At 32.1% G+C, this 25,287-nt stretch overlaps 3 protein-coding genes across 5 annotated transcripts; 2 read left to right on the top strand and 1 right to left on the bottom strand.

Annotated features, from left to right (window-relative positions):
• The first annotated feature begins 5,048 nt into the window (after positions 1–5,048).
• LOC141679359 (uncharacterized) lies at positions 5,049–5,876 on the top strand. The gene has a single exon (XM_074485860.1). The coding sequence runs from the start codon at positions 5,049–5,051 to the stop codon at positions 5,874–5,876; it is 828 nt and encodes a 275-aa protein (XP_074341961.1).
• Positions 5,877–12,018: 6,142 nt separating this feature from the next.
• LOC141678454 (glycosylinositol phosphorylceramide mannosyl transferase 1-like) lies at positions 12,019–20,569 on the top strand. 3 transcript variants are annotated; one of them, XM_074484781.1, is made up of 5 exons: positions 12,019–12,424; positions 19,144–19,540; positions 19,755–19,918; positions 20,024–20,094; positions 20,265–20,569. In XM_074484781.1, the coding sequence occupies exons 1-5, from the start codon at positions 12,222–12,224 to the stop codon at positions 20,423–20,425; spliced, it is 996 nt and encodes a 331-aa protein (XP_074340882.1). In that variant the 5' UTR covers positions 12,019–12,221; the 3' UTR covers positions 20,426–20,569. The 3 variants fall into 3 exon arrangements, with proteins under 3 accessions (XP_074340882.1, XP_074340883.1, XP_074340881.1); XM_074484782.1 differs by lacking the exon at positions 12,019–12,424 and adding an exon at positions 16,329–16,790 and having other exon boundaries at positions 20,004–20,094; positions 20,265–20,403; XM_074484780.1 differs by lacking the exon at positions 12,019–12,424 and adding an exon at positions 16,349–16,790.
• Positions 20,570–22,487: 1,918 nt separating this feature from the next.
• Positions 22,488–25,067, bottom strand: LOC141677587 (large ribosomal subunit protein uL10). Its single transcript, XM_074483588.1, has 5 exons — positions 24,598–25,067; positions 24,335–24,403; positions 23,345–23,443; positions 22,867–23,259; positions 22,488–22,776 (listed from the first exon to the last, which is right to left on the bottom strand). The coding sequence occupies exons 1-5, from the start codon at positions 24,853–24,855 to the stop codon at positions 22,636–22,638; spliced, it is 960 nt and encodes a 319-aa protein (XP_074339689.1). The 5' UTR covers positions 24,856–25,067; the 3' UTR covers positions 22,488–22,635.
• Positions 25,068–25,287: the final 220 nt, after the last annotated feature.

Below are 25,287 nucleotides of genomic sequence, written 5' to 3'. Positions count from 1 at the left end.
TTTGTATGCTTCCATTTGTGTTGAGTAAATACTTCTTCTTTAGCTAAACAAATATCTGCTCCACTATCTATAAATATCTTTTGTTTTATATATTTCGTAGGTTTATATTCTACCTGTGCTTCAATATATATAGCTACCATTTTATTCTATTCAGTAGTTAAACTTTCATTATTACTATCATTTTCATTTATATAATTTATTTCTTCTGGTTCTGTTTCACTTATATAGTATACTTCTTCATCATACCAGTTATTATTATCTTCTCTTATGTATTCTAGTTTCATTATTAATTCGGTGGTATCTATGTATTTTACTCCTTTTTGCTGTAATTTAGGACACTTATTTGCATAATGTCCCTTTTCATTACAATTCCAACATTTACAATCTGCTATTTTTGTTTTATTTCTTTTTCTAAACTTTCTCTTATATCTAAATCTCTTTCTATTTTCAGGAGTATTTCTATATTTTTTAAATTTTCTTCTTTTAAATCTTCGATTAAATGGTTTATAAGGTCTATAGGTTTTATTTTGTTTTCTATAATATTCATTTTGATTATTATAATCTAGTTTCCTATATTTCCTATACTTCTTTCTAGTTTTATAATCTTGATTATCACATCCAAATATTAATTTTTTCTCCGTAAAATTACAGATTTCTCTTAATCCTTGTTTTTTATCCTTTTTAATTTTCTGTTGAATTCTATATTCTTCACATTTTCGAGTTAAATATGCTCTTAATAATCTAATTCTTTCTCCTAATGTATTTTCTTTAGGTTCTAGATTATTATATTCTTTAGTTATTTCGGTATTATAAGGTGAAGGTAGATGATCATAATACAGTTGTTGATATACTAAGCTTTCATTAGGTAAAAACTTAGCTTCATAAAAGAATTTAGTAAAACTTATAGTATATTCTGGTAATTTACTAATCCTACAACATTTCATATTATTTAGATACATTGTTATTTCTAATTTTCTTTCTACTGTTATATTTTCTTGAGCTACAAACCATCTTTCTCCTAGAAATTCTCTTTTTAATAATATATCAAATGCGTTTAACGTATCTTTCCAGCTTCTAGCATACGTTCTTACTTGTCCCTTTAATTCATAAATAATATTTTCTAACCAAAATGCTGCTTTTCCTATAATTGTTTTTGATATTAGTTCAAAAACATAATCCAGATCTTCTATATTTTTTGAATTCATTAAGGCTATATACATCCCTAAATTCCAGTCTTTTATTCTTCTACTTATTTCTTGATCGTCGTAGACATTATCTAAATCTAGAAAATATCCATTTATATTTATTCCTTGGTGTATTGATCCTATGAAATCTTGTACTTCATTTTGTTGTCCTATAGGTATATTTCCTGGCATTTTAATATTATTTTTAGTTATTATATGATCTTCTATTTCTTCTTCTGGGTATGCATCGTTATCCATTATATTATCTGATTCGGTTTCATAATTTGTTTGTTTATGTGAAGTTTCTCTTTCTTCTATATCACTTTCATCGCTTTTCTCTTCATTTGTTATTATTGCATTTACGGTTTTTCCGAGGGCTTCTAATATTTCTTTATTTTCTTTTATTACTATTTCCTTTTCCTCATTATCTGATTCCTCTAAGTAATTTAATCCTTCTTTTCCTAGATTACTATCTGATGTACTTGTATTACTGCTCTCATCTTGTTCTTTGTTCGTTTCTGGATTACTATCGTCAGACTTAATAATTTCCTTTCCTTTTAATTCTATTTTTAATTGATTAATCTCATTTTTTAAATTATCTATTTCTTTTAATACACTTATTACTTCTAACTTTGTTTCTTTTAATTCTTTCTTTTGGGTTTTATATTTTTTTTTATAAAATTTATATTTATTTAACCATTCTATATTAGTTTTAGTTTTTAATTTAGCATTTTCTTTTCTTAATTCTTTTAGTTCATCTTCTCTTATTTCTTGTTTTATAGGTTCATATTTTTGTCTTTCTTTTTCCAGTAACTCTTTTCCATGTTTTTTAAGAAATGTTATAGCACTATGTTCTGTTATAGACATTTTCCTAAAATTTTCCTGATTTATGAAGCTCTGCTAAACCATTTATTGTTCTTTTAACGCCTATAGTTATTTTCGGTTTTGCTTTGCTTATATCCATTAATATAGGTTCTTTAGTTCTTCCTATTACTGTTATAGGTACTAGTTCTGGTTCTTCTGTTTCATCTTTAATTACTTTCTTTTCTTTATTTTGTTCTAAACTATTTTGTATAATGGTTAATTTATCTAATATTTGTTTAAAGATTGGGATTTCTGATATATTCCATAACGCTGTTATTTCTTCCTTAATTATCTTTCTACTAATTTCTTGATTTTCTTCCATCTTTTTTAATATAGCGTTTAAACTTTCCTTTATAAATATTTCGTTCCAAATATCTTTTATTTGGTTTTCAGTATTATTCATATTTATAGACTCGTTTTCTCCATTCTCCTTTAATTATCCATATTTTTCTTTTCTTACCTTTTATTTTCTCTAATTCTTTTACTTCTTCCTCTAGTTTTTCTTTTTCTTTTAAGTATTGTAGTTCTTTTTCCTGAGACATAACTAATGTTTCTTTTATTATCCTATTAATAGTTTCTATTTCATCTTTCTTTTCATTTATTTCCTTTTCAGGGTTCATATTCTGTCTATAAATCTTAATTTATTCTGATCATTTATTTCCATTCCTTCATTGGTTATATTATATTTTATTTTATTTAAGAAATCCATTCCTAATAATAGTTGATAACTAACGTCATTTTCTATTACTCCTAGGCTTATATTATATTCTAAGTCTAAAATTTTTAATCTTAATTTTATACTTTTTGTTATTATTGTTTCTCTCGAGCTATTTGGTTCAGTTATTATTTGAGGTTCTATTTCCTCACATTTGTTTGAGTCAACTTCAGTTATATGTATTTGACTTTTTGTTGCTCCGGTATTTATTTCTGTTATAACTTCTTTGGCAAATATTCCATTAAATATTATTGTTTTTATTCTTAATTTATCTGATTCGTAACACGGTAATTTTATTAAATCTAATTTTCTACTGGTCATACTCATTGATCTAACTAAATTTATAGGGTTGTGTTCTCTTCTAAAACTTAATCTAGATCCTTCTAATATTGGTTTAATTCTTTGTGTTGGAATTATTTGTCTATTACTAAAGTCTATTGTAAATTCTTCTGGGATTGTTATTTGAGATTCTTCTTTATGTTCAATTTTTTCTAATATATCATTATATAATTTTGGTACTATTATTCCTAATTCCGTTTGTTTCTTTACATGATGGTTTCCAGTCATAGCATATACTATTTTAGTTTCTATACTAATTACCTTACTTCCCTTTTGCATTTTTATTCCATCTAATTTATAATATAATGTTAAAGATCTTTCTTTATTTTCATCTCTTAATGATATGCTGAAATCAGGTTGTATTATAAATTTTAATTTCTGATATATTAGGTTTCCTTTTACTACTGCTATTAATGAATCTTGTATATTTCCTATTATTCTATCGTCTAGTACATATATTTGTATGGGAGTATCAATATTTTTCTAAAAATATGCTTTTATTGTAAATTCTATTGCTCCAAAATAAATATTTTTTAGTTTATTTGCTTCTTTTTGTTTTAATTTAGATAGTTCTTTTTTTATCAAACCATCTGTTATTAAATTTATTTTTGCTTTTCCATTTATTGTATCTATGTCTATTATATTTTCATGTTTTTGAGCTATATATATAACTTCTTTATTTCTTTCAAAATATGATGTTTTGAATATCTTTTTTATTGTTAGTTCTTCTGTTTCACCTTGGATTTGATTATATATATCTGGTTTAAAACTTAGAGTTTGTGATGTTCCTTCTTCGTATTCATCCATTTGATAATATATATCTTGTGTTTCACTTGATTTCTCTAATGACATTTTTTCAAACTGTATTATTATCCAGTTATATTACTCGATAAAATTATTCTTTTAAATTCTTGAATTCTTAGTTTATTATTTCTAAATGTTATTATCATATTTCCAAGTTGTTGATAACATCTTATTATTTCATCCGTATTTTCTCTTGTCCATTCAATTTCATTTTTTCTTTCTTGCAATTTATCTAGTTCTATTTCTAGTTTTTCTTGATTTTTTATTAATTCTTTTATTTTTCTATTATTTCTAGTTATTGCATTTGGATCTATCCAATTCATTTTTTAAATTTTTTGCCTTAAATCATCTATTAATTTATATTGTTCAGTTAATACTTCTTTTAATTCTTTTATTTGAATTTCTAAATTAGTTTCTTTAATAAATTTTTCTCGTTTTATTAAAAGTTTTTCTTCTTCCAGTCTTCTAATTTTTTCATCTCTCTCTTTCAACATTGTTCGTAACCTAGCTATAATATCTAATTTTTCATTTATTATTTGCATACTTATTTTACAACTTTCAATATGTTGATTTATATCTTTATTAAAAGTAAAGTTTTTATCTGCTATTAGTTTAATACTTTCTAACTTATAGTCTTCCATATAATATTTATTTTATTTATATAAATATATTAATTGTCTATATAGATTTTTCTTACACATTTGTTTTGTTTCTTACACATTCATTAATTACATATCCCCTTTCACTTGCTATATATATAGCTTAAATTTGTGAATGAGAATTGCACCCGAGCATTCTTTCTCTGCTCTTTCTCTGCTTGAATTTGTCATTTTATATATAGATCTGTTTATATTATCTGTTTATATATAGATCTGTTAACGCATCCGATTAACTAGGATTTTATGTAATATTTGTATTAATGAATTAAAATTTAATAATTTTTGTGTTAATTCAGATTTAGTATGACAAATATTACAAGCTTGTCGTTCGTTGCTTTGGACATTTCTGGCGATAATTATTTATCATGGGTACAAGATGTAAAGTTGCATTTGGGTTCAAAAAAATTAAGTGATACAATAAAGGCAGAAAATAAATCTACGGCTGAAGAAAACTTTACCTCTATAATTTTTCTCTGACAACACATGCATGAAGATTTAAAATCTGAGTATTTGGAAGTCGAGGATCCCTTTATTTTATGGGAAAATCTAAAGGATAGGTTCGATCACCATAAACTAGTTTATCTACCTGCAGCTGAAAATGATTGGGCTAATTTAAGACTTCAGGATTTTAAGAGTGTCCGAGCATATAGCTCTGCTTTGTTCAAAATAAGTTATAGGCTTATTATGTGTGGTGAAAAAGTTACGGAAAAAAGAAAAATCGATAAAACATTATTAACTTTTCACCCCAACAATATCAACTTAGCAGAGATGTACAGGGAGCGCAAATTTACTAAGTTTGGGGATCTTCTATCAACTCTCCTCGTTGCTGAACATAATCATGAATTGGTGATTAAGAATCATCAATCCCGTCCAACAGGATCTGTCCCATTACCTGAAGTAAATAACATGTCATTCCAGCAGAATGTACGTGGAAAAGGGTATAGAGGTGGACGGGGCCAAGGGCGGTACCGTGGACGAGGTCGGAGCCACGACCATTTTCGTCCATATAACAACTCTGGTAACCGGAAGTGGCAATCTGAATCACAGAGTAAAAGAAAGGCACCGCGAGGAGGAAAAACTGAAAATATTTGTTATAGGTGCGGCATGGATGGGCACTGGACACGTAATTGTCATGCCCCGGATCATCTTGTTAAGATATACCAATCTTCTCAAAAATCAAAAGAGAAAATGGTAGAAACAAATTTCGCCAACAATAACATAGATGATTTTCCGAGACTCACAACAGGAGGAATAAGCATTAATGGTCCGAATGAACCTAACGAAACTCCCATATGGGAGGCTGAAGATTAGTTTCATATAATTACTATAGTATTATGTATTGTGTGCTTTATTTTGTTTGAACTATGTAGTGTGTTATGTTCTTATCAAATAAATCATGTTTCTTAATTATATACAGAATGGATTCTAAAGATATATGCATTGCTGATTGTGGTACAACTCATACGATTCTACAGAACCAAAAATATTTTACCCAAATAACCAAAACTGAAGCTCAAGTCGGAATGATTTCCGGCGTATCTAATATAATCGAAGGTTTTGGAAAAGCTAGTTTCGTCCTACCTAATGGTACCCACATACACATTCCAAATGCATTATATTCTAGTAAGTCTACTAGAAATCTTCTTAGTTTTAAAGATATCCGACTCAATAATTTTCACATCGAAACTACCTCTGAGGCTAATAGAGAATATCTTCTTATTACTTCCGCTAATCCTAGCAACAAGAAAATCTTAGAAAAGTTTCACTCACTTTCCTTAAGATTATATATGATGAAAATTAGAACTATTGAGTCCCACAATATCATTACTTCCAAACTCATAGATCCAAAATCTTTTACACTTTGGCATGAAAGATTAGGTCATCCTGGCGTCTCTATGATGCGTCGTATTATAGAGAATTCTACTGGTCATCCTCTTAAATATTTTAAAGTTCTTTCCAACAATGACCTTCCATGTTCAACATGTTATTTAGGAAAACTGATTACTCGATCATCCCCTACTAAAGTTCAGCTTGAAAGCCCGACTTTTCTAGAAAAGATCCAAGGCGACATATGTGGACCTATACACCCATCATCTGGCCCATTTAGGTACTTCATGGTATTAATCGATGCCTCAACTAGATGGTCTCATGTTTGTCTTCTCTCAACTCGTAATGATGCTTTTGCAAGATTACTTACCCAAATAATCAAATTACGAGCTCAATTTTCAGATCATTACATCAAGTCAATTCGTTTAGATAATGCCGGCGAATTCACATCTGTAACTTTTGTCGACTATTGCATGTCTGTAGGAATCTCAGTTGAACACCCAGTTCCTCATGTACATACACAAAATGGGTTAGTTGGGTCCTTTATCAAAACACTCCAACTTATTGCAAGACCGTTATTATTAAAAGCAAAATTACCTACATTTATTTGGGGTCACGCAATACTTCATGCTGCTAATATTATTAGGATTAGACCAACTTCCTACAACCAACATTCTCCGCTACAACTGGTACTTGGTCAAGTTCTTAATATTTCTCACTTCAAAATTTTCGGAAGTGCTGTATATGTACCGATTGCTCCACCACAAAGATCGAAGATGGGAGCTCAAAGAAGAATATGTATCTACGTTGGTTTTGATTCCACATCTATAATTAGATATCTGGAGCCTCTAACTGGAGACTTGTTTACCGCAAGATATGCAGATTGTCATTTTGACGAGTCTATGTTTCCTCCCTTAGGGGGAGATAAACATTTAAATAAAGTTAATCCTGACATAACATGGAATGCATCAGGATTATATTTTCTAGATCCACGAACCGGTCAATGCGAACTTGAAGTTAAAAGAATTATTCATATGCAAAATATCGCAAACCAAATGCCTGACACAATTAATGATTCTAGAAATATAACTAAATCTCATATACCTGCAGTAAATACTCCATCTAGAATAGATATACCAATTCAAAAATCAGATACAAAAGAATTTGTTACAGAATCAAAGCCACGCCTGAAACGTGGTAGACCGGTCGGTGCAAAAGATGTTGCACCACGAAAAAGAAAAATAAAGAAAGTTGCCCCTGAAGTGGCACATGCTCCAGAAAAAGCAAATACCCCTGAAGTGGTATTATCTCCAGAAGAGATTCCAGTCCCCGAAGATACGGGATTAAACAATCATGAAATTTCAATAAATTATGTGCATGATATGAAATTATGGGATCAAAGTAAAGCCATAATCGATGATGTATTTGTGTATTCTGTGGCATTGGATGTCGACATAAATTGTGATCCTGAACCACAAAGTGTAGATGAATGTCGTCGAAGAAAAGACTGGCCAAAATAGAAAGACGCAATCCAAACATAATTAAATTCATTGCGTAAAAGAGAAGTATTTGGACCTGTTGTCCAAACACCAATTGGTGTGAACCCTGTTGGGAATAAATGGGTATTCATAAGAAAACGAAATGAAAAGAATAAAATTATGAGATACAAAGCCCGACTTGTAACACATGGGTTTTCTCAAAGGTCTGACATTGATTATCAAGAGACATACTCACCAGTGATGGATGAAATTACCTTTCGTTTTATATTAGGTATGTCATCTAAAGAAAATTTGGAAACACGTCTTATGGACGTCGTTACTGAAAGAGATATGTCCTAAGTCCAATCATGTATGAGGATTTAGGAATAACTTTTATGTATTCTGTTTTGATTTCATTGATATTAATAAAAGACTTGTTTTGTTTTTATTGCGGGCTCTATCTATTTAAATGTTTAAATAAGATATACCACAGTTTAGAGTAAAACTTTTTATGGATTGTGATGAGATCATAATAATGAGACCTAAAAGATGATAACTCTAAACTTAAATTATTCCTGGTCGTAGGATTACTAACTGGTAATTAATAATCCGCAAAGATCGGTACATACTATGCTTGCTTCATTATAAAGGATGTCTGTTCTCATAGACATTTGTGTGGTGATACTATAGCTAGTATGTAGGTGCTTATTATAGAATAAGTTCACTGAACATGACTCACACAACTGAACAACTGATGGAGTTCACTCACGTGTCAGCAGTTGTTCACATAGTGATAGTTGTACAAGTATCCTTAGACTTGAGGTCATCATAGTCATCTTGTGTACACTGAACTATACTTTGGTTTAGTTCTTAGTCTCAAGGGACAATTATAAGGGCTCTACTGGGTATAGGAATTTGTACACGAAGATAGTGTATGATCAATAAAGGATCTATCCCCTTCCAGTGAAGGAAGAGAATGTTCAATGCTGATCCACTTATGTTAGTTCAGGAATCTCTGGCCAGAGTAAATGAAATTAGAAAGGAGTTTCTAATTTACATTAAATAGAACTAAGCATAGTGAATGAGAAAGCAAGTGATTAAATAAGATAGGCTTGACACAAGTTTCATGCCTTATATTTAATCGTGACATTGCAGGGTAGAAGAAATTAATTGTACGGTAACTACTCACTGAATATGTTCTTGGTATTCTAAGCAGTGAATTCGTATTATCCGGATAGTCGCGATATGCTGAGAAGTATCCCTCACGATGTAGAATAAACATGATTAATTTATTAATTAATCATATTTAATGAATTAGAGAATTTATATAAATAATGATAAAATAGTTTTATTATTATTTATTTCTACTACCGGCTTAATATTGAACCTACAGGGTCACAGCATAAAAGAGAATGATTTAATGGTGGAGGAATTAATTAATAATGGCTGATAATTATTTATTTATGAAATAAATAATTAATTGGCAAATTTAATAATTGATTAAATGAGATTTAATTGATTATAAATTAATTAAGAAAATGTTCTTAATATTATTAATTAAGAATTTAATTTTTGGAAATTAAATCAAGAGAGAGAATTATTTCTAAAGTGTTTAGAAAAAGGATTAATAATTAAAAGGTGTTTTAATTATTAATGAGAATAATAAAGGGTTAATAATAATAATATTTTATGGAAAAAATTTCAGCTGAAAATTTTGACTATAAATATACTATTATAAACCCTATTTTTGCCTCAACCTGAAATTTTTACAAAACCCTAATTCTCTCCACCTCCTTCTTCTCCATTATATCGTTTTATTGGTGGATACCGGTGGAGTGCTTCACACTTGAGGAGCAGCTGCTAAGGATCTCCGCTCGTGGTTCTTGGAATCGCTATTAAAGACCTCCATCTTTCCATTAATGTAAAGCTTCTTAAGGTAAACATACTGAACTATGAATTAAATATTATTTTTTCGCATGGATCCTGCGGAGGGTTTCGGTTTTTTTTTAAGATTAAATTTACGTTTTCGCTGCGTTTATGTCCTAAAAACCCTTCAGTTACTGCATACCTATATGGTTCACTTGATAGTGAAATCTTTATGAAAATCCCAGAAGGGTTAAAAATGGATGAGTTCAGGAAATCCTCGTTATATATACTCCATTAAACTTCAACGATCATAGTATGGACTGAAACAATCTGGTCGTATGTGGTATAACAGACTTAGTCATTATTTACAAAAGAATGGGTATATTAGTAATCAAATTTCTCCATGTGTTTTTATCAAAAAATCACAACCTGGTTTTGTGATTATTGTTGTATATGTGGATGATTTAAACCTTGTAGGAACAACTACGGAGGTTGATGAAGTTGTCATATATCTAAAGACAGAGTTTGAAATGAAAGATCTTGGAAGGACAAAATATTGCCTTGGTATACAAGTCGAGCACTTGTCATCGAGAATTTTCCTCCACCAATCTACATATACAGAAAAGGTTTTGAACATATTTTACATGGATAAATCTCATCCATTGACTACTCCAATGGTAGTTAGATCTTTAGAGCCTGATAAAGATCAATTTCGACCATGAGAAGATGATGAAGAGGTTCTTGGTCCTGAAATCCCATATCTAGGTGTAATTGGTGCACTTATGTATCTTGCAAATAATACAAGGCCATATATTGCATTTGCTGTGAATTTATTGGCTAGATTTAGCTCTGCTTCCGATGGACAGACATTGGAATGGGATCAAACATATATTCCGTTATCTTCGTGGAACAATAGACTTTGGATTATTCTTCCCGAAAAATTCGACATCTCAGTTGATTGGATATGCAGACGCTGGATATTTGTCAGATCCTCATTTTGGTAAATCACAAACATGATATGTGTTTACATATTGCGGTACAACCATTTCCTGTAAATCTACGAAGCAAACTACAGTGGCAACCTCAACAAATCACTCAGAACTCATTGCAATTCATGAAGCCAGTAGAGAATGTGTTTGGTTGCGATCTATCATCAAGATTATTCGAGAATCATGTGGATTATCAGATATCACTAGAAGTCCTACCATTATGTTTGAGGATAACACTGCATGCATTGATCAACTCAAGGAAGGATATATCAAAGGAGATATGACGAAGCACATTTCACCAAAATTATTTTATACTCATGAGCTTCAAAAGAATGGTGAAATTGGATGTACAACAAATTCGGTCATGTGACAACCTTGCTGATTTATTCACGAAATCATTACCAAATTCAACATTTGGGAAATTACGACAGAAGATTGGAATGCGCCGACTCAAGAATTTGTTTCAACAAAATTCAGAGAAGGATTAGTTTTTCAAGGGGAGATTGTACTCTTTTTCCTTCGTCAAAGTTTTTATCCCACTGGGTTTTTCTTTGACAAGGTTTTAACGAGGCAGTCTATGATTCATACCACAATGACAATCAAAGGGGAGTGTTGTGAATTGATTTTGCCATATGGTCAAATATTGTAATAGTAAGGCTAAGTTTTAGGTGTAGAATTGTTACCATATGAATTAATTACATGTCCACTTTCACTTGCTATAAATATAGTTTGAATTTGTGAATGAGAATTGCACCCGAGCATTCTTTCTCTGCTCTTTCTCTTACTCATCTTGCTCTCTCTCCGATCAAATATAGTAGTTCTTTTAGCAGCTCTTTTATTGTTATTATAGCCGGTATTTTATAACAGTTTCATGTTTTTCTTGACACAAACTTATATGATGAGATGAGAATATTTAGGTTTGCTTAATTACATATTTTTTCTCGTCAAGAATTTACTTGATATGTCGAGAATGCTTACATTTACATAATTACCTTTATTTAGTAACCGTAAGTCCATCCCTTCTTCACTGTATCTAAATAAATGAAATATGAAACAGAGATGTTATGATTTTTACTCGACAGAAATGAAAAATTGGGCGTATTAATCGTAATGAAAATCTAACTATTCATATCTGAAAAAGCAAATTGGGCTTAACTATAAAAACACAATTGGACTTGTAAATATCATGAAAGAGCTTGAGCCTTAACAATAACATATCCGAATCTAATTTGGGCTCACTGCTCAAACACAGCGATGATTCCAACATTTTCCAGGTCAAAAAAAGCCAGCAGAATAATCCCCCAAACGACACCGTTTTTCGAACAAATGAATATTCAAACGCATCTCAGATCCAACGGTCATAACCATAACTAACTAACTTCCCAACATTCACACATTCACAGCCCCGATCCTCCTCAAACTTGTAACAACGGTGCTGAATCGTTACTGACTCAGTAACTCGGATCGTCGAGTCAACTCGGTACAATTTAATTTAAATGAGAACGAGTATGCTGAATCGACGGACGGAGCAACGGTTCCGGCAAGCGGCGATGACAGCCGTTGGATCAATGAAGATGAGGTTGATTTTAGGTTGTTTTACGATTCTGATGCTTTTCGTGCTCGCGAATCGAACGCCGTCGTATTTAGGCTGGGATAATGATAGCTCTTTTGCTCCTGAATCTCCTGCTTATACTCATAGGTAATCTACACTTTTTAAATTCTATTTATTGATAATTTTTATGTAATTTAGTTGTGTAATTGGTTAATTTGTTGATCTGATTGCGTAATTGGTACATGTGTTTGTATAGTGAAATGTTTGTCTAGTTAGTTGTTAATTGTTATAAAGTGTGTTGTTCGATATTTATTTATCAATGAATGCGTTTGGATACACGTTTTTGGAGTGTTTCCGAGAATAGAAATTGAGCCTCTTCGTCTTCATGATTTGGAAGTTACTAAGATTGTACGCGCGAGAATCTAAAGTAGTTTGTTGAAAAAGTTTATGATGCTAATTTACTAGGGAGACGGAGTAGAAAAGAATTTAGTGGTTTTAGAAGATAAGTTGCAGTGTTCGTATATCTCAGTTTGAAAACGGTACTACTTCGTAAGAAAGTTAAATAAATATAGGTCTGATCAGATAAATTAAAGTTATCAGAATTTTTTCTTGTGGAGATATGAGTCTAAGGCGTGCTTAAGCTTTGATGTTTAATGGTTATGTTTAGCCGGCAGTATACAAGTATGGTAAATACTACTATGATGGGACATAAATGTAGAACTATACTGATTTTGTGATGCCAAATTATCGCACGATTTATCGTTTTAGATATAGGAATCAAAAAATAGTCCTGAAACATTAACAAAATCCTACCTAAATACTTATCTTCTATACAACTTGATAATAAAAATTAAAAACGGAATGTTTGAGTCTAAAATCTGAAATCACCTCCAACAATTGATCATGGCAGTCAATGCCTACACGACACAAATATGACTCTGACAGAGCCATAGCCAAGCTTCTCATAGGAAAAGATGAGTATGATCACTATGTAACTCTTAAAGACCATCATGATATTCAATATTTATGAAAATGATCCCTTTTTAAATATACCTGACTTCATCCCTTTTTCAGACCGCGTTCTATAAGTGGCATGATAGCAAAAAATCCTGGTTCCAGTAGAATCACCCGTTCTGGGAATTGGTCAGAAAATGGACACTAACGAGAGAGATTTAGATTTTGCAACTCGATGAAATAGTTCTTGATCTCGGCTATGTGTCAATAATTTCATTCAAATGATTTTGATTATTGCGCAACAGTCAATAAATTTGAAAATAAGACGTGAACAATTGCATAGCAATTGTAAAAATTCAAAAATGCAATGAAGCAAAGTAATTCCATAATTTTTGCTCCAAAGACTCTTCAAGTGAATTCGGGTTTACAAGTTTTCTTAGAGCTTCTTTCCCCTCAAACTGATGTTTAAAATTTGATAATTGTTTCCAAATGCTTTAACATAGTCAAATTTGCATATTTCATTTTTTAAGACTTCTCGAAGTGCCCTTTCGTAGGGATCCTTATTTGGGATCATTAATTCTTTTTAACTTTAAAACCCGATTTTGAGTGAGTTTTTAAGGAGTGGAGAATGATGTAGAGCTTAGAATAAGAAATTAAATAAATTAATGTTTGATTAGAATTTTAAAAAACTATGCAACATACATGATCATTGTTACATCAATTGTGGTGTACTTTTTGTAGTTTTGTATAGTAACTTTTGACTTGAATTATAGTTCATTTTTACACTGAAATATTGTAAATGTACACTTTGGAATTTGATGTGGAGATGAGCTTAGGCTCCTTTAAAAACTTTTTTATTGGGATCAGTCTTATCCAACTTGAATCTATTATCCGTTATGCAAAACTCTCGAAGCTATAGAGAAACGCAAATGTTTGTAAAGTTTTTCCTATTTCAAGCGAGGTTCCTTCAAATTTTAAGTTTTCTTTAGTTGGCATGCATATATCTATTGCTCTAACACCCTTTTATATTGAAAGTATTGGTTTTTTAGTTTACTCAACTATTTCTCGTAGGGGTGATCGGGGTGCGGTTTCTGGTTAAAACCACAACCCAACCCCCATATGCGGTTTGGTTAATATTTCAAACCGCAACCACGCCACAATAACTTAAAAACTGTTTAAACCGCACCACGAAATTGCGGCCGCGGTTTATGCGGTTTAATAAATATTCAGTATTAAATTTAAATGTGGGATAAAGAATATTTTTTTTATTAATTAAAATATAATATATACAATTTAAAAAATGTATATAACAGTTAAGTTTAAAAAGAAAGTTACTAACAGTTACTCCCTCGGTCCCTTCTAATTGTTATCGTTTATGGGAGAGTGTCCGACACATATTTTAAGATGAATAGAAAGTATAGTTCTATAATTTTTTTTAAAAAAAATTATTTTTCTCAATAAAAATAGAATATTTAAACTTTTATTCAGAAAATTATTTTTTTTAAAAAAAGTTAAAGAATTATACTTTATCTTCATCTTAAAATGTGTGCCGGACACTCTCCCAGAAATGATAACAATTTAAAGGGATGGATGGAGTATCATAATACTCCCTCGGTCCCTTCCAATTGTTTATATTTTTGAGGAAGTGTCCGACACGTATTTTAAGGTGCATAAAAATTATAGTTATGTAACTTATTTTTACAATTTTCTTTTTCTGAATAAAAGTTGAATGTTTTAATTTTTATTCAGAAAAATAAAATTGTAATTTTTTTTACAAAACTATACTGTATATGCACCTTAAAATGCGTGTCGGTCACTCTCTAAAAAATGTAAACAATTGAAAGGGACGAAGGGAGTATAAAGGAATGCGTTAAACAGTTGTAGAAAGTAGCAGATGCAGATTGCATAGTATGAGGAAAACTGAATATCTAGTTTGTAAAATGACACTAGTAAATGATACTCTAGTCTTATTTTAAATAGTGCACCGTTTTAAACTAGCACTATAGATAGCAATATTGAGATATTTAGAGCCTTTGGACTTATTTTTTTTTTTAGCCTGCCTACTTTAAGTAAAAACATGTGTTTGGGTCACCCTTTTTTATTTTTATATAAATAATAAATTGCGGTGGGGTGCGGTTTAAACCACGTTATTAAAAATTCAAACCGCAACTTGCGGTTTATCAAAAATTCAATCCGCAACCGCACCACGAAAATTAAAAACGGCATATTGTGGTGAGGTGCGTTGTTGCAATTTTTGCGGTTTGTGCGGTTTTGACGATTACCCCTAAATTTTCACCTATTAAATGAGTTGATTTAGTCAAGCATGTGACCTTCTATATATATAGATTATTTTCTGATTTTAAATAATAAATTAGTTTGTACAAAATTTTTTAGTTAGATTAAGTTGGACATTGTTAATATGTTTTTAGTTGGGAACCTCTAGCATTATTTGATTTATTATTTGACAGTCAAAATGTAATTGAAAGTTCATTTAAGAAGTATGTAATAAAATAAGTTCTTTTTATATCAAAATAGTAGTGATATAATTCGAAATGACCTGAGCCCAATATGAATAAAAACAGGGTTGAAGTAATTTTTTTTAATGGTGATTACATGTCAATCCATAACTAATCAAATTCAGGTTGATTCAATATATACGAACTTTCCCGAAAAAGTAAATTAATACACACTTCTCTTATGGCATCTTTGAAGAGTTGATTGAAAATATGGAAAGAGCTATACACGGTGTAATATATTTTTCTAGATTGCGTATTTTTATATTAATAAATAGGTTAAACATGTTATTTCTGGTTTTATTTGATATAAGTCGGATTAAACAAATCATTTTTGGTCGCTATTGGTCATGTCACTCTCTACGTCCAATAGGTCAAGAGGTCGAATCATGTTATCTGTGACTCAAACGGGTCGAATTTCAGATGTCGAAAATAGCAAATTTATGTAATTTGTTCAATCTAATAGTAACACAGCAATAAAATAGAAATTTCTAACCAAAGAAGGAACACAACACATAGTCAAGGAAAGCCAGTCAAAAAACGTATAAAACAACGACGTGGGGTGGGGTTGTGGATTTTTTAAGTGCATTTCGATCCAACGGTCATGAGTCATAAGTAAAATACAATTCAAAATCGCCATCCTCCCCACCAGATTAAAAACTCTAATCCGCCGTCCTCATTTTCAACGGAACCTCTGAGATTGACCCAAAACCTGAGAGGGCACGGACCGTTGATCCAATCTGTTCTAGAACTCACAACAGCGAAATTGAATCAACACTAAATCAGATAGTCGGGTAATCGGGTCGAATTAAGTTGAGTCGGTAGAATTTATTAGTTATGAGAACAAATATGCTCAATCGACGTACAGAACAGAGGTTCCGACTAGTGGCAATCACTGCCGCTGGATCAGCGAAGATCAGGATGCTGCTCTGTTTCTTTACATTGTTTATGCTTTTTGTGCTCCTAAACCATACGCCGTCGTATTTAGGATGGGATCACAATATTTCTTTTCTTCCCAAATCTCCTGCTCGATACTCTACTTCAAGGTAAGTAGAATGTTTTCCAAATTAAACATTTATATTCAGATTTGTAGAAGTTACTTCATTAATTAATTAATGTGCTGGTCAGTCTGTTGTGCTAATTGAGTAATTGGTAGATGTGTGTGCATAATTGCTTTCCTTGTATGGTTTAACTTCCTGTTCTCCATGTTTGTAGGTATACGTATCTGTCCATATCTATATTCTTAGATCTCTTTATATCAAGCAGTCTGTTGTTATGTCTATACTTATCAATGGATGTTCTGGTCATGTGTATTTCTTTCATGCTGTAGTGACCAGAATTTGTCATACTTGGAAATTACTATGCATGTACAATAATATGTAGGAGCTTCCTTCAAAATATTTAGATGGCAGTTTACTGGAGGAATATTGTGGGAAACAGAGTAGTTAAGAAGTGAGTTAATTTAAGAGGTTAAGTTGAAATAGTATTGTCTGTATGGTTAGTTGGCAAGATATGGGCAGTCTTGTAACAACTACTGCGCTTGAACACGTACACAGCTATACCATTATATTCAAGTATTTTGTTTACAAAGAGGAGGTCTTCCTTAATGTGTTGTTACAAATTTCTACTGATAAAACATCAAGAATCCACTATGTAACAATTAGAATTTACCAATAAAGTCCTTTTGAGGTCTAGTGTTGTTTCTCGATCATACCTTGGTGCAACTAGAATCAGTTTTTGACCAAGTTTAAAATCAACAGCTCAGAGTTTGTCACTAAAATAATGTCAATATCAAGTTGGGCAGACCTTGATGGCAGAGTTAGAAGCAACCAGTGATGTTATGAATGGATGACGGACGCATGTTGTGCCTAAAGTCGTGACTAGAACTAAACCGTGACATTTGATTTATATTGATGTCAAGTGCATTATTAAATCTGTTATGTCAAGTCGATCAAGTTTAAATACCTTGTTATGTGTTTATCATGAATATTAAGGCATATTTGTGGACTAAAGCAGACACTTGATATATATATAACTACTAGCATGAACTTTTATGATCTTCCCGGATGGGCTTTTCCTGCATCAAATTTCTGTAAAGATACACATTTCCTAATAGCTTACATCTATGATGGGAATGAATAGTCTCATAATTACATTTGTACTCGAGTAGAACCAACGCAATAGACCATATCACCGTGGTTAATTAATACTGCTGTATTCAAGGGTATGCACACTAGAAGATGACAGGAAAAAAGTATGTTTCAAGTTCTACGCGCTATGTTCACATGTTTAGAAGAGTGGTTTTAAGAATGCCTAAAAGAACATCTGAGAAAGTTAACAAGGATTAACATTGTTTACCAGAGTTTTTAACTTTCTAATTGCATTTATGTATTCTTGAAGGAATGCAGGCTAAATCATAATAATGGTAAATTATAGCTCTAGCAACCTTTTCAAGTAAGTGGTGGGTCCAGTGTTATTAAAGGCTTTAAGAGGCGAGGCAAAGCTTTGTCTCGTTGACTAAAGGAGGCGAGGCAACTTTAAAGAAACGATCACCTTTTTCACTTACCCTCGATTAGGCCTCGATGATATTGCTTCTTTCTGAATGAAATCACTGTTTGTCTAATACTTGTTATAAAATGAAATTGAAAGGAAAAAACATGAGACCTAAGCAATTATGAATAGTATATTTAAGCAGATCAAGCTGCGATGAAAGACATCAAGCTACAATACAATACCTCAAAGCTTTGTCCTCTTATTTTCTCCCTTCTGTACTTCTCATATATTTTATCTTCTGTAACTTCATTCATATTTTCTCCCGTTGCTTTAAAATCTATATATTCACTTACCTTGTTTATTTCTTTTTTCTGAACAAAAAATCTCTTCCCTTATATCCTTTTCCCGTATTATATTTTTGGAATATACTTTTTTAATAATAATATATCTCTAATTTTTAATGTTCATCTTATCTTACTTTTTGGTACATTATACGTCCTGGGATACTTTTTCATTCTTAATTATATGTGTGTGTGTGTAAATGAATATGTTTTCTAACTCCAGACGAGTGTGGTGAAGCTCACACCTTTGTTAGTGGATGGAAGGTCCTTCTCACCTCGCCTTATATAACACTGGGTGGATAGTGATCTTTGCTATAATTAAATTGAAAAGCATTCAGCCTATAATATGCACATTTAGCTGTAAGTGATATATTTTTACACTGTTATGTGTAGTTTATGTTGTCGTGGTACCTTTTTAGGCGTGACATGTATCTATCTTTGTAACCTCAAGACACTAAAATTAGAGCACAAAAAACTCTTACTGTTTTTTACCAAAATTTTCTTTGCACTATTGAGAATACCGCACTGTTAAATTGTTCTTTACTCGATTGGAGGTATTGTGCAGGAAAGGTTATGCTTTATTGATTAACACATGGAAGAGAAATGATCTTTTGAAGAAGTCCATCTCTCATTATACATCATGCCCCGGCCTTGATTCAATACATATAGTTTGGAGTGAACCCGACGCTCCTTCAGATTCACTTGTAAAATTTTTAAACCTTGTTGTTCAGTCAAAAGCTAATAATGGTCGACAAATTGACTTGAAATTTGATATCAACAAGGAAGACAGTTTGAATAATAGATTTAAGGAAATTAAGGATTTGAAGGCAGATGCTGTATTCTCAATCGATGATGACATAATCTTCCCATGTTCTTCAGTAGAATTGGCTTTCAGTGTTTGGCGAAGCGCTCCTGATGCAATGGTGGGATTTGTTCCGCGTATACATTGGATTGATCAGACGGTATGTCTTTGATCTTTTTACCTGATAAGTACTTTCATGTAGGATTCTTTCATATGCCATATTCCCTCTATTCTATATATTTCAGTATGACTGACGCATGGCTAGGTTTTGTGCTGTTTGGTTGTGGACCTAAGTATAATATAGAGAATGAACTTTGTACAAGTGTCAGATATCCTAACTCTGAGAAGATTTTTTTAACCTCCATTTTGTGCAGAAAGGCAACATAAATCAATATGTGTATGGAGGCTGGTGGTCTGTCTGGTGGATGGGTAGATACAGCATGGTACTCTCAAAGGCAGCTTTCTTCCATAAAAAGTATCTGAGTTTGTATACCAATGAGATGCCCTCATCAATCAGAGAATACACAAGCAAGAACAGGTATCTTTCCTGCTATATTAATGTTGTGTCATCTTTCTGTTATGTTTATCTTTCATGGTGTTAATATTTGAAACATATAATAAAGCCTATCACGGTGGATATTAGGAACTGTGAAGATATTGCGATGTCTTTTCTTGTGGCAAATGTGACAGGTGCTCCCCCTATATGGGTTAAAGGTAAATGCAAATTTTTGAGTACGAGGCACATACTTTGTCCGTTAGACCCTTTGTTTTATAGCATCCCAAAGTTTTATGCTCTTGCAATGAACATGATCCCAACATTTGGCTTGGGCTCCATGCAGTTATCAACACCTAATCCGAAAAAATCACATTTTGACATTTGTTAGGTAAAATATATGAAATTGGATCGACCGGAATCAGTAGCATAAGTGGTCACACTGAAAAGAGGACGCAATGTGTTAATAGATTTGTTGCTGAGTTTGGTCATATGCCTCTGGTATCAACATCTGTGAAAGCAGTTGATAGCCGCGAAACTTGGTTTTGGTGATCTGTCATGTAATCTGTTTTTATCTTTGTAACAATATCATTATGAAAAAATTCTTAGTACTAGCATTATCTTCTCCTTTTTTTGTACTGCATGTAGTTTGTTACAAATTAAAAAATATTCGCCAGATAGTATACACATTCACTATATGTTGTGTTTTTTACTTTTTTTGCATAGGTCTTCAACGCTCAACTAATTTGAAAGATTGAAATCGTGTTTCTCCCATTTACTAAGTTGAGACGAGTCATGTTTCGTAAATACAAAACATTAAGCAGTCGGGAATTTTTGTAGCAAAATAATAGAAATAAATGGGTACAAAATATTTAGGTATCAACATTCGATTAAGCAACATGTTCTAGTGTTCTAGTTCAAAAGCTTCTACATTGAACAGTTTAAATTACCAAGCCTGTACCTTCAGACAGACCTCTAGATAGCAGGCTATTCAAATATGGGAAGGGGCCCTAACATGCTGTTAACAGATGGCATGTGAGATTCAGGTGTTAAACCGTGTGAGCTTTTGATTTCGACCAAAAACCAAACCATAATTATGATTATGTTGTTTCTAAAATTAAATTATAACCAAATCAAATACCATTGTTTCGATTTCAGTTTCTTAATTACGATTTCGGTTTGAAATGGTTTTGTTTCGATTTTAAAACCAAGTTAAAAACTTTCCTTGTACTCTTTTCTTTTTAATATTAGATGGATGGGGATAAAAGATGGACTGTAAAACAATATATTATTTTAACTTGCTCAACATTGTTTAAAAATTAAAATGTTCTGCCGACTCTGCAACATAACTTCTAACTGATGTGCTAACTTTGCTATTCTTTTGAACACTGTGTTTTCTTGAACTATCATCTCCGAAAAACTTAAAATAAAATTTTCAAAGAAAAAATTAGAACTTCTAAGAAAAGAATGTGCAAAGAAACAAAATCTTGTAGCAGCAGAGTTTAAAAAAAAAGCACCAGGTGACTGAAAAAAATAGCAGCAGCGAGCGCAGTTAGACAAATTGTAGATCAATTCTGGTCTACTTTATAACTTTCCCTAGCTGTCACATGGTCCATATTCCATCACTAAAAATGAACTTTCTAAGCAATTAAATATTATTATTGTAAAAAATCTATAATCTAAATTATTATTATTATTATTATTATTATTATTATTATTATTATTATTATTATTATTATTATTATTATTATTATTATTATCCCTAACTATAAGTAAAAAAGTGTTTACGACTACTAAACACACTCACTCAGGTGTTCAACTGTGTAAGTCAGGTTCGGTTCGGTTTTTGAATTAAACCGGAACCGCAATCATGCATCTCCAGTTTATAAAATTAAAAATCACACCCGCAACCGTAACCGTCGGCTCGGTTTCGATTTCAAAAACCCTGATTCCATTGTAATCGGTTATAAAACCGACAATTATACGAGCTATGTTATCCTGTTATTTGAAATGCAGAAAATGACTTGTTAAATTATACTACACTCCATTTTTTTATTATCTTGTCAGATGGAAACTGCATCTCTAAATCCTTGATTACTACGTACTAGTTTAGATGATTAGTAAATCAAATCAGAGTTGTGAGTCGAGTTTAGATGATTAGTAAATCAAATCAGAGTTGTGAGTCGAATTTAGATACTAATCAGAGTTGTGAGTCTGAGTTTACTGTCATAAAAACAGAAACAGGGACAAATTAAAAAGCTAATTAATCTGCCGTCAAGTTAAAAAGCTTGCAGCATTTGACTAAAATAATAGATATTATTTATTATATTATATTATTTATTTATTCAGTATTTAAATAATCGGCTCAGTACTATTTTTTGATTCGGTTTTAATCAATAACCGAAACCAAACTAATGAAATCAGTTCGATTATTAATTTCTCGGTTTCAGCTCGGGTTTTTTCGGCTAGGTTTGTTCCAGTTTCAGATTATCTTTGGGTTTTTTCTCGGCCCCAGTGTAAGCTATAACCGATCAAGTATTCAGCATTCAAGTCATTTTTTCGGTTATCTCCCACATAAGATGTTTAAAAAATAATTAACCCAGTAAAACCCACAGGAATTTAAAGTCTGCAATATTCATAAACAAATAGAGTACAATTGTTTTAAAAGCATAACTAGAAGTCTAAAGATCTGGAAGTCTCAAAAATAAAACAGCACAAAAACACCAGACAAAGCTGATTATAGCAATTCATGCCAACAGAAATTAGTCAAACAAGCTGAAGCCCATGTCATCATCAGATTCTTCAGCAGGCTCTTCCTTTTTCTCTTCAGCAGCAGCGGCAGCAGGAGCAGCACCAGAATCAGCAGCGGCAGCAGGAGCAGCTGCTACAAACTTACTAGGATCCTGCATACGAGGCATAAGAAAATTTAATTGATAACACAAGTCAAGCCAGCTATTAGAAATAGGAAGAACATCAACAGACAATATGCATACCGCAAGATACTCCTTCACTTTATCAGCCTGTGGGAATGAGTACTCTGTCTCAAGGGCAATTGCCAACACATTCTTGTAGGCATTGATGAACATATGTGGTGCAGCTGCAAGAGTTGGGTATGACAAGGCCAGTGATAGGGAAGTGACCATGGAAACACCAACAGCAAACTTTGCCACGAGATCATCTTCAGTCATGTCAAGCACCTCAGGGCTGAAAACAGTTCCATTGTCATAAACAGACAAGACAACAAGACCATAAGAAAAGGGCCTAATACCAAGCTTTGCAAGCAAAGCAGCCTCTGATGATCCCACTTTGTCACCCTTTTTAATAAGCTCGACTGGGGTGATAATTTCCACAGTACCCTTGTTAATCTTAGTTGGGATATTGAGGACCTAGGTACAACATAAGCAACGTAGTGAGAAACAATGTCTAGAAAGAACACAATGAAACTTGAGGGTGCAAGAAAGTCGCAAGTACCTGGAAGAAAGATGTCTGAGAAGGATCAAGGCCAGTGTTCCCTGGTGGCACAACAACATCAACAGGAGCAACCAAACCAACACGAGCAGGAGCTCCGACCTGATAAGAAACAAATGTTTAGACTACAACATAGTATTCTGCATAATGGTAAAAGTTGAGCAATTCCAAAAACCACTAAAGAGACTAAGAGAGCCGAGGAACACACGTGGACACTGCCCATATATAAAGCTTTTACCACAATTCTAAACTCTTCATATTACACAAATCTGAGAATGGGAAGAAAGACCTTAATTCTAATGGCATGACTATTGCATGCATACTGCAACATTACGTGGGATGATACGAATTTATAGAGATATCTAAAAGGTCCACCAGATATCAAATATACTAATACATAATTAACTAAAAATACTGAGATATTAAACAATAAACACAAGTTAATAAGAGGAAAATGCTTCTTGGTACCACAGGAGACACCAAATTTCTAGAGAAACATTCTTATAGTGCTCTGATAATATGATCCTCTCTTGCCCTCTTAAATTTTACTACACCAAAAAAATATGCAGAGCATACGTATATGCTAAAAGTGATCATGTGGTAGGATATCTATATCTCCAGGTTGCAATAATAGTATCCGAATATCTACTAACTAAACATGTAAATTTCATTTTGTGAAGTTAAACATGCAAGTATTATGATGGAGGGGAGACATTTTTTTCAAAGAAAATAAATTTAGGGAAGTCATCCCCTATCTAAGGGAAATCAAATATAACTGTGAACAAGAACCTCAATACAGATTAAACTAACATATCAGTTAAGCATCGTACACATAATCATATAATGACCTAATCCATCACAAAGCATTGAAACATTATCACTTAAAATCCCAATATAAAAAACAGTCAATCAAACACAAAGCATTACAGCACTGAACCATAATCAATCAGAATTCCAGACTCAAACCAACATAAAACACAACAAAAAACATACCTTGTACTTAGCAACCTCCTCACTCACTTCCTTCAAATCACCCTTAGTAAAAATCAGCCCAACATTGCCCTATTTTCAACAAAACCAAACAATCAAATCTCAACCATCCAAATTAAACATATCCAAACAACAATCATACACACACATACCCACATAATCTAAATAACCCATTACAAAAAAAATAAAAAAACATACAGAATTAACATCAAATATAATTTCAACAACCCACTATAAAAAAATTAAAAACATTCATAAATACTTACAACAAGTAGAGGGATGATATTAAGAAAGGCCTCATTGCCGGTCTTCTCAGCATGAATCCTAACAGACCGCTTCATCATAGTATTCTTCCCCATAAGCACAACCGAGTCGCCACGCAAACCCTTTCGGATATTCTGAAGTTGCTTCGACCCCACATTATCAGCAGCAGCCACCAAGATTTGTGTGTACTCATCCAAAAGTTGACACAGCTTTGCGTCATAAGCAATCTTCTTATCGGCCTTTGATGCTTTTGGTGCCATTGATTTCTAAATTTCTCGGTTAATCTACGTTATAGATGTGTTTAATTACAAACCCTTTAAGTGAATTGAAGAGATAATGAAGATTGAGGGCCAAGATAAAGCTAGCGCTTTTTCAAGGCGGACTGCAAAACGCCGTCGCTTTAACCTCTTCTATTCAGTTTTTCAGAGCTTTTAGAATAAAGACTTGTGTTAAAACCCTAGTGGTTTGATTTGTTTGTGTTTGCTTTTATATGTGGGGATTAGGAGAATGACCTAGATTGGACGGCTAGGATTGTTGGTTGATATATTTTGGACGGATGAGATGATTTGAATTGTTGATTGGGCTTTAATATAGGTGTGGTCTTCATGATTTTTGCTGGGCTTCGATTTGTAACTGGCCGAGGTATGCAATGCTTTTTTGCCAGGTTATTGTTGGCCTCCAAATTTTTTAAA

Source organism: Apium graveolens, chromosome 8 (genome assembly GCF_009905375.1).
Source record: "Apium graveolens cultivar Ventura chromosome 8, ASM990537v1, whole genome shotgun sequence".
NCBI classification, from domain to species: domain Eukaryota; kingdom Viridiplantae; phylum Streptophyta; class Magnoliopsida; order Apiales; family Apiaceae; genus Apium; species Apium graveolens.
This window is presented reverse-complemented; position numbering and strand designations above follow the sequence as displayed.

Coding starts and splice junctions, on each gene's coding strand:
- LOC141679359 (XM_074485860.1), top strand. CDS start 5,049: ATGCATGAAGATTTAAAATCTGAGTATTTGGAAGTCGAGGATCCCTTT.
- LOC141678454 (XM_074484780.1), top strand. CDS start 16,582: ATGAGAACAAATATGCTCAATCGACGTACAGAACAGAGGTTCCGACTA. Junction 19,541..19,754: donor TACATTGGATTGATCAGACG/GTATGTCTTTGA, acceptor CATTTTGTGCAG/AAAGGCAACATAAATCAATA. Junction 20,095..20,264: donor TCCCCCTATATGGGTTAAAG/GTAAATGCAAAT, acceptor GACATTTGTTAG/GTAAAATATATGAAATTGGA.
- LOC141677587 (XM_074483588.1), bottom strand. CDS start 24,855: ATGGCACCAAAAGCATCAAAGGCCGATAAGAAGATTGCTTATGACGCA. Junction 23,444..24,334: donor AGGAGGTTGCTAAGTACAAG/GTATGTTTTTTG, acceptor GTTTCTTATCAG/GTCGGAGCTCCTGCTCGTGT. Junction 22,777..22,866: donor AAGTGAAGGAGTATCTTGCG/GTATGCATATTG, acceptor CCTCGTATGCAG/GATCCTAGTAAGTTTGTAGC.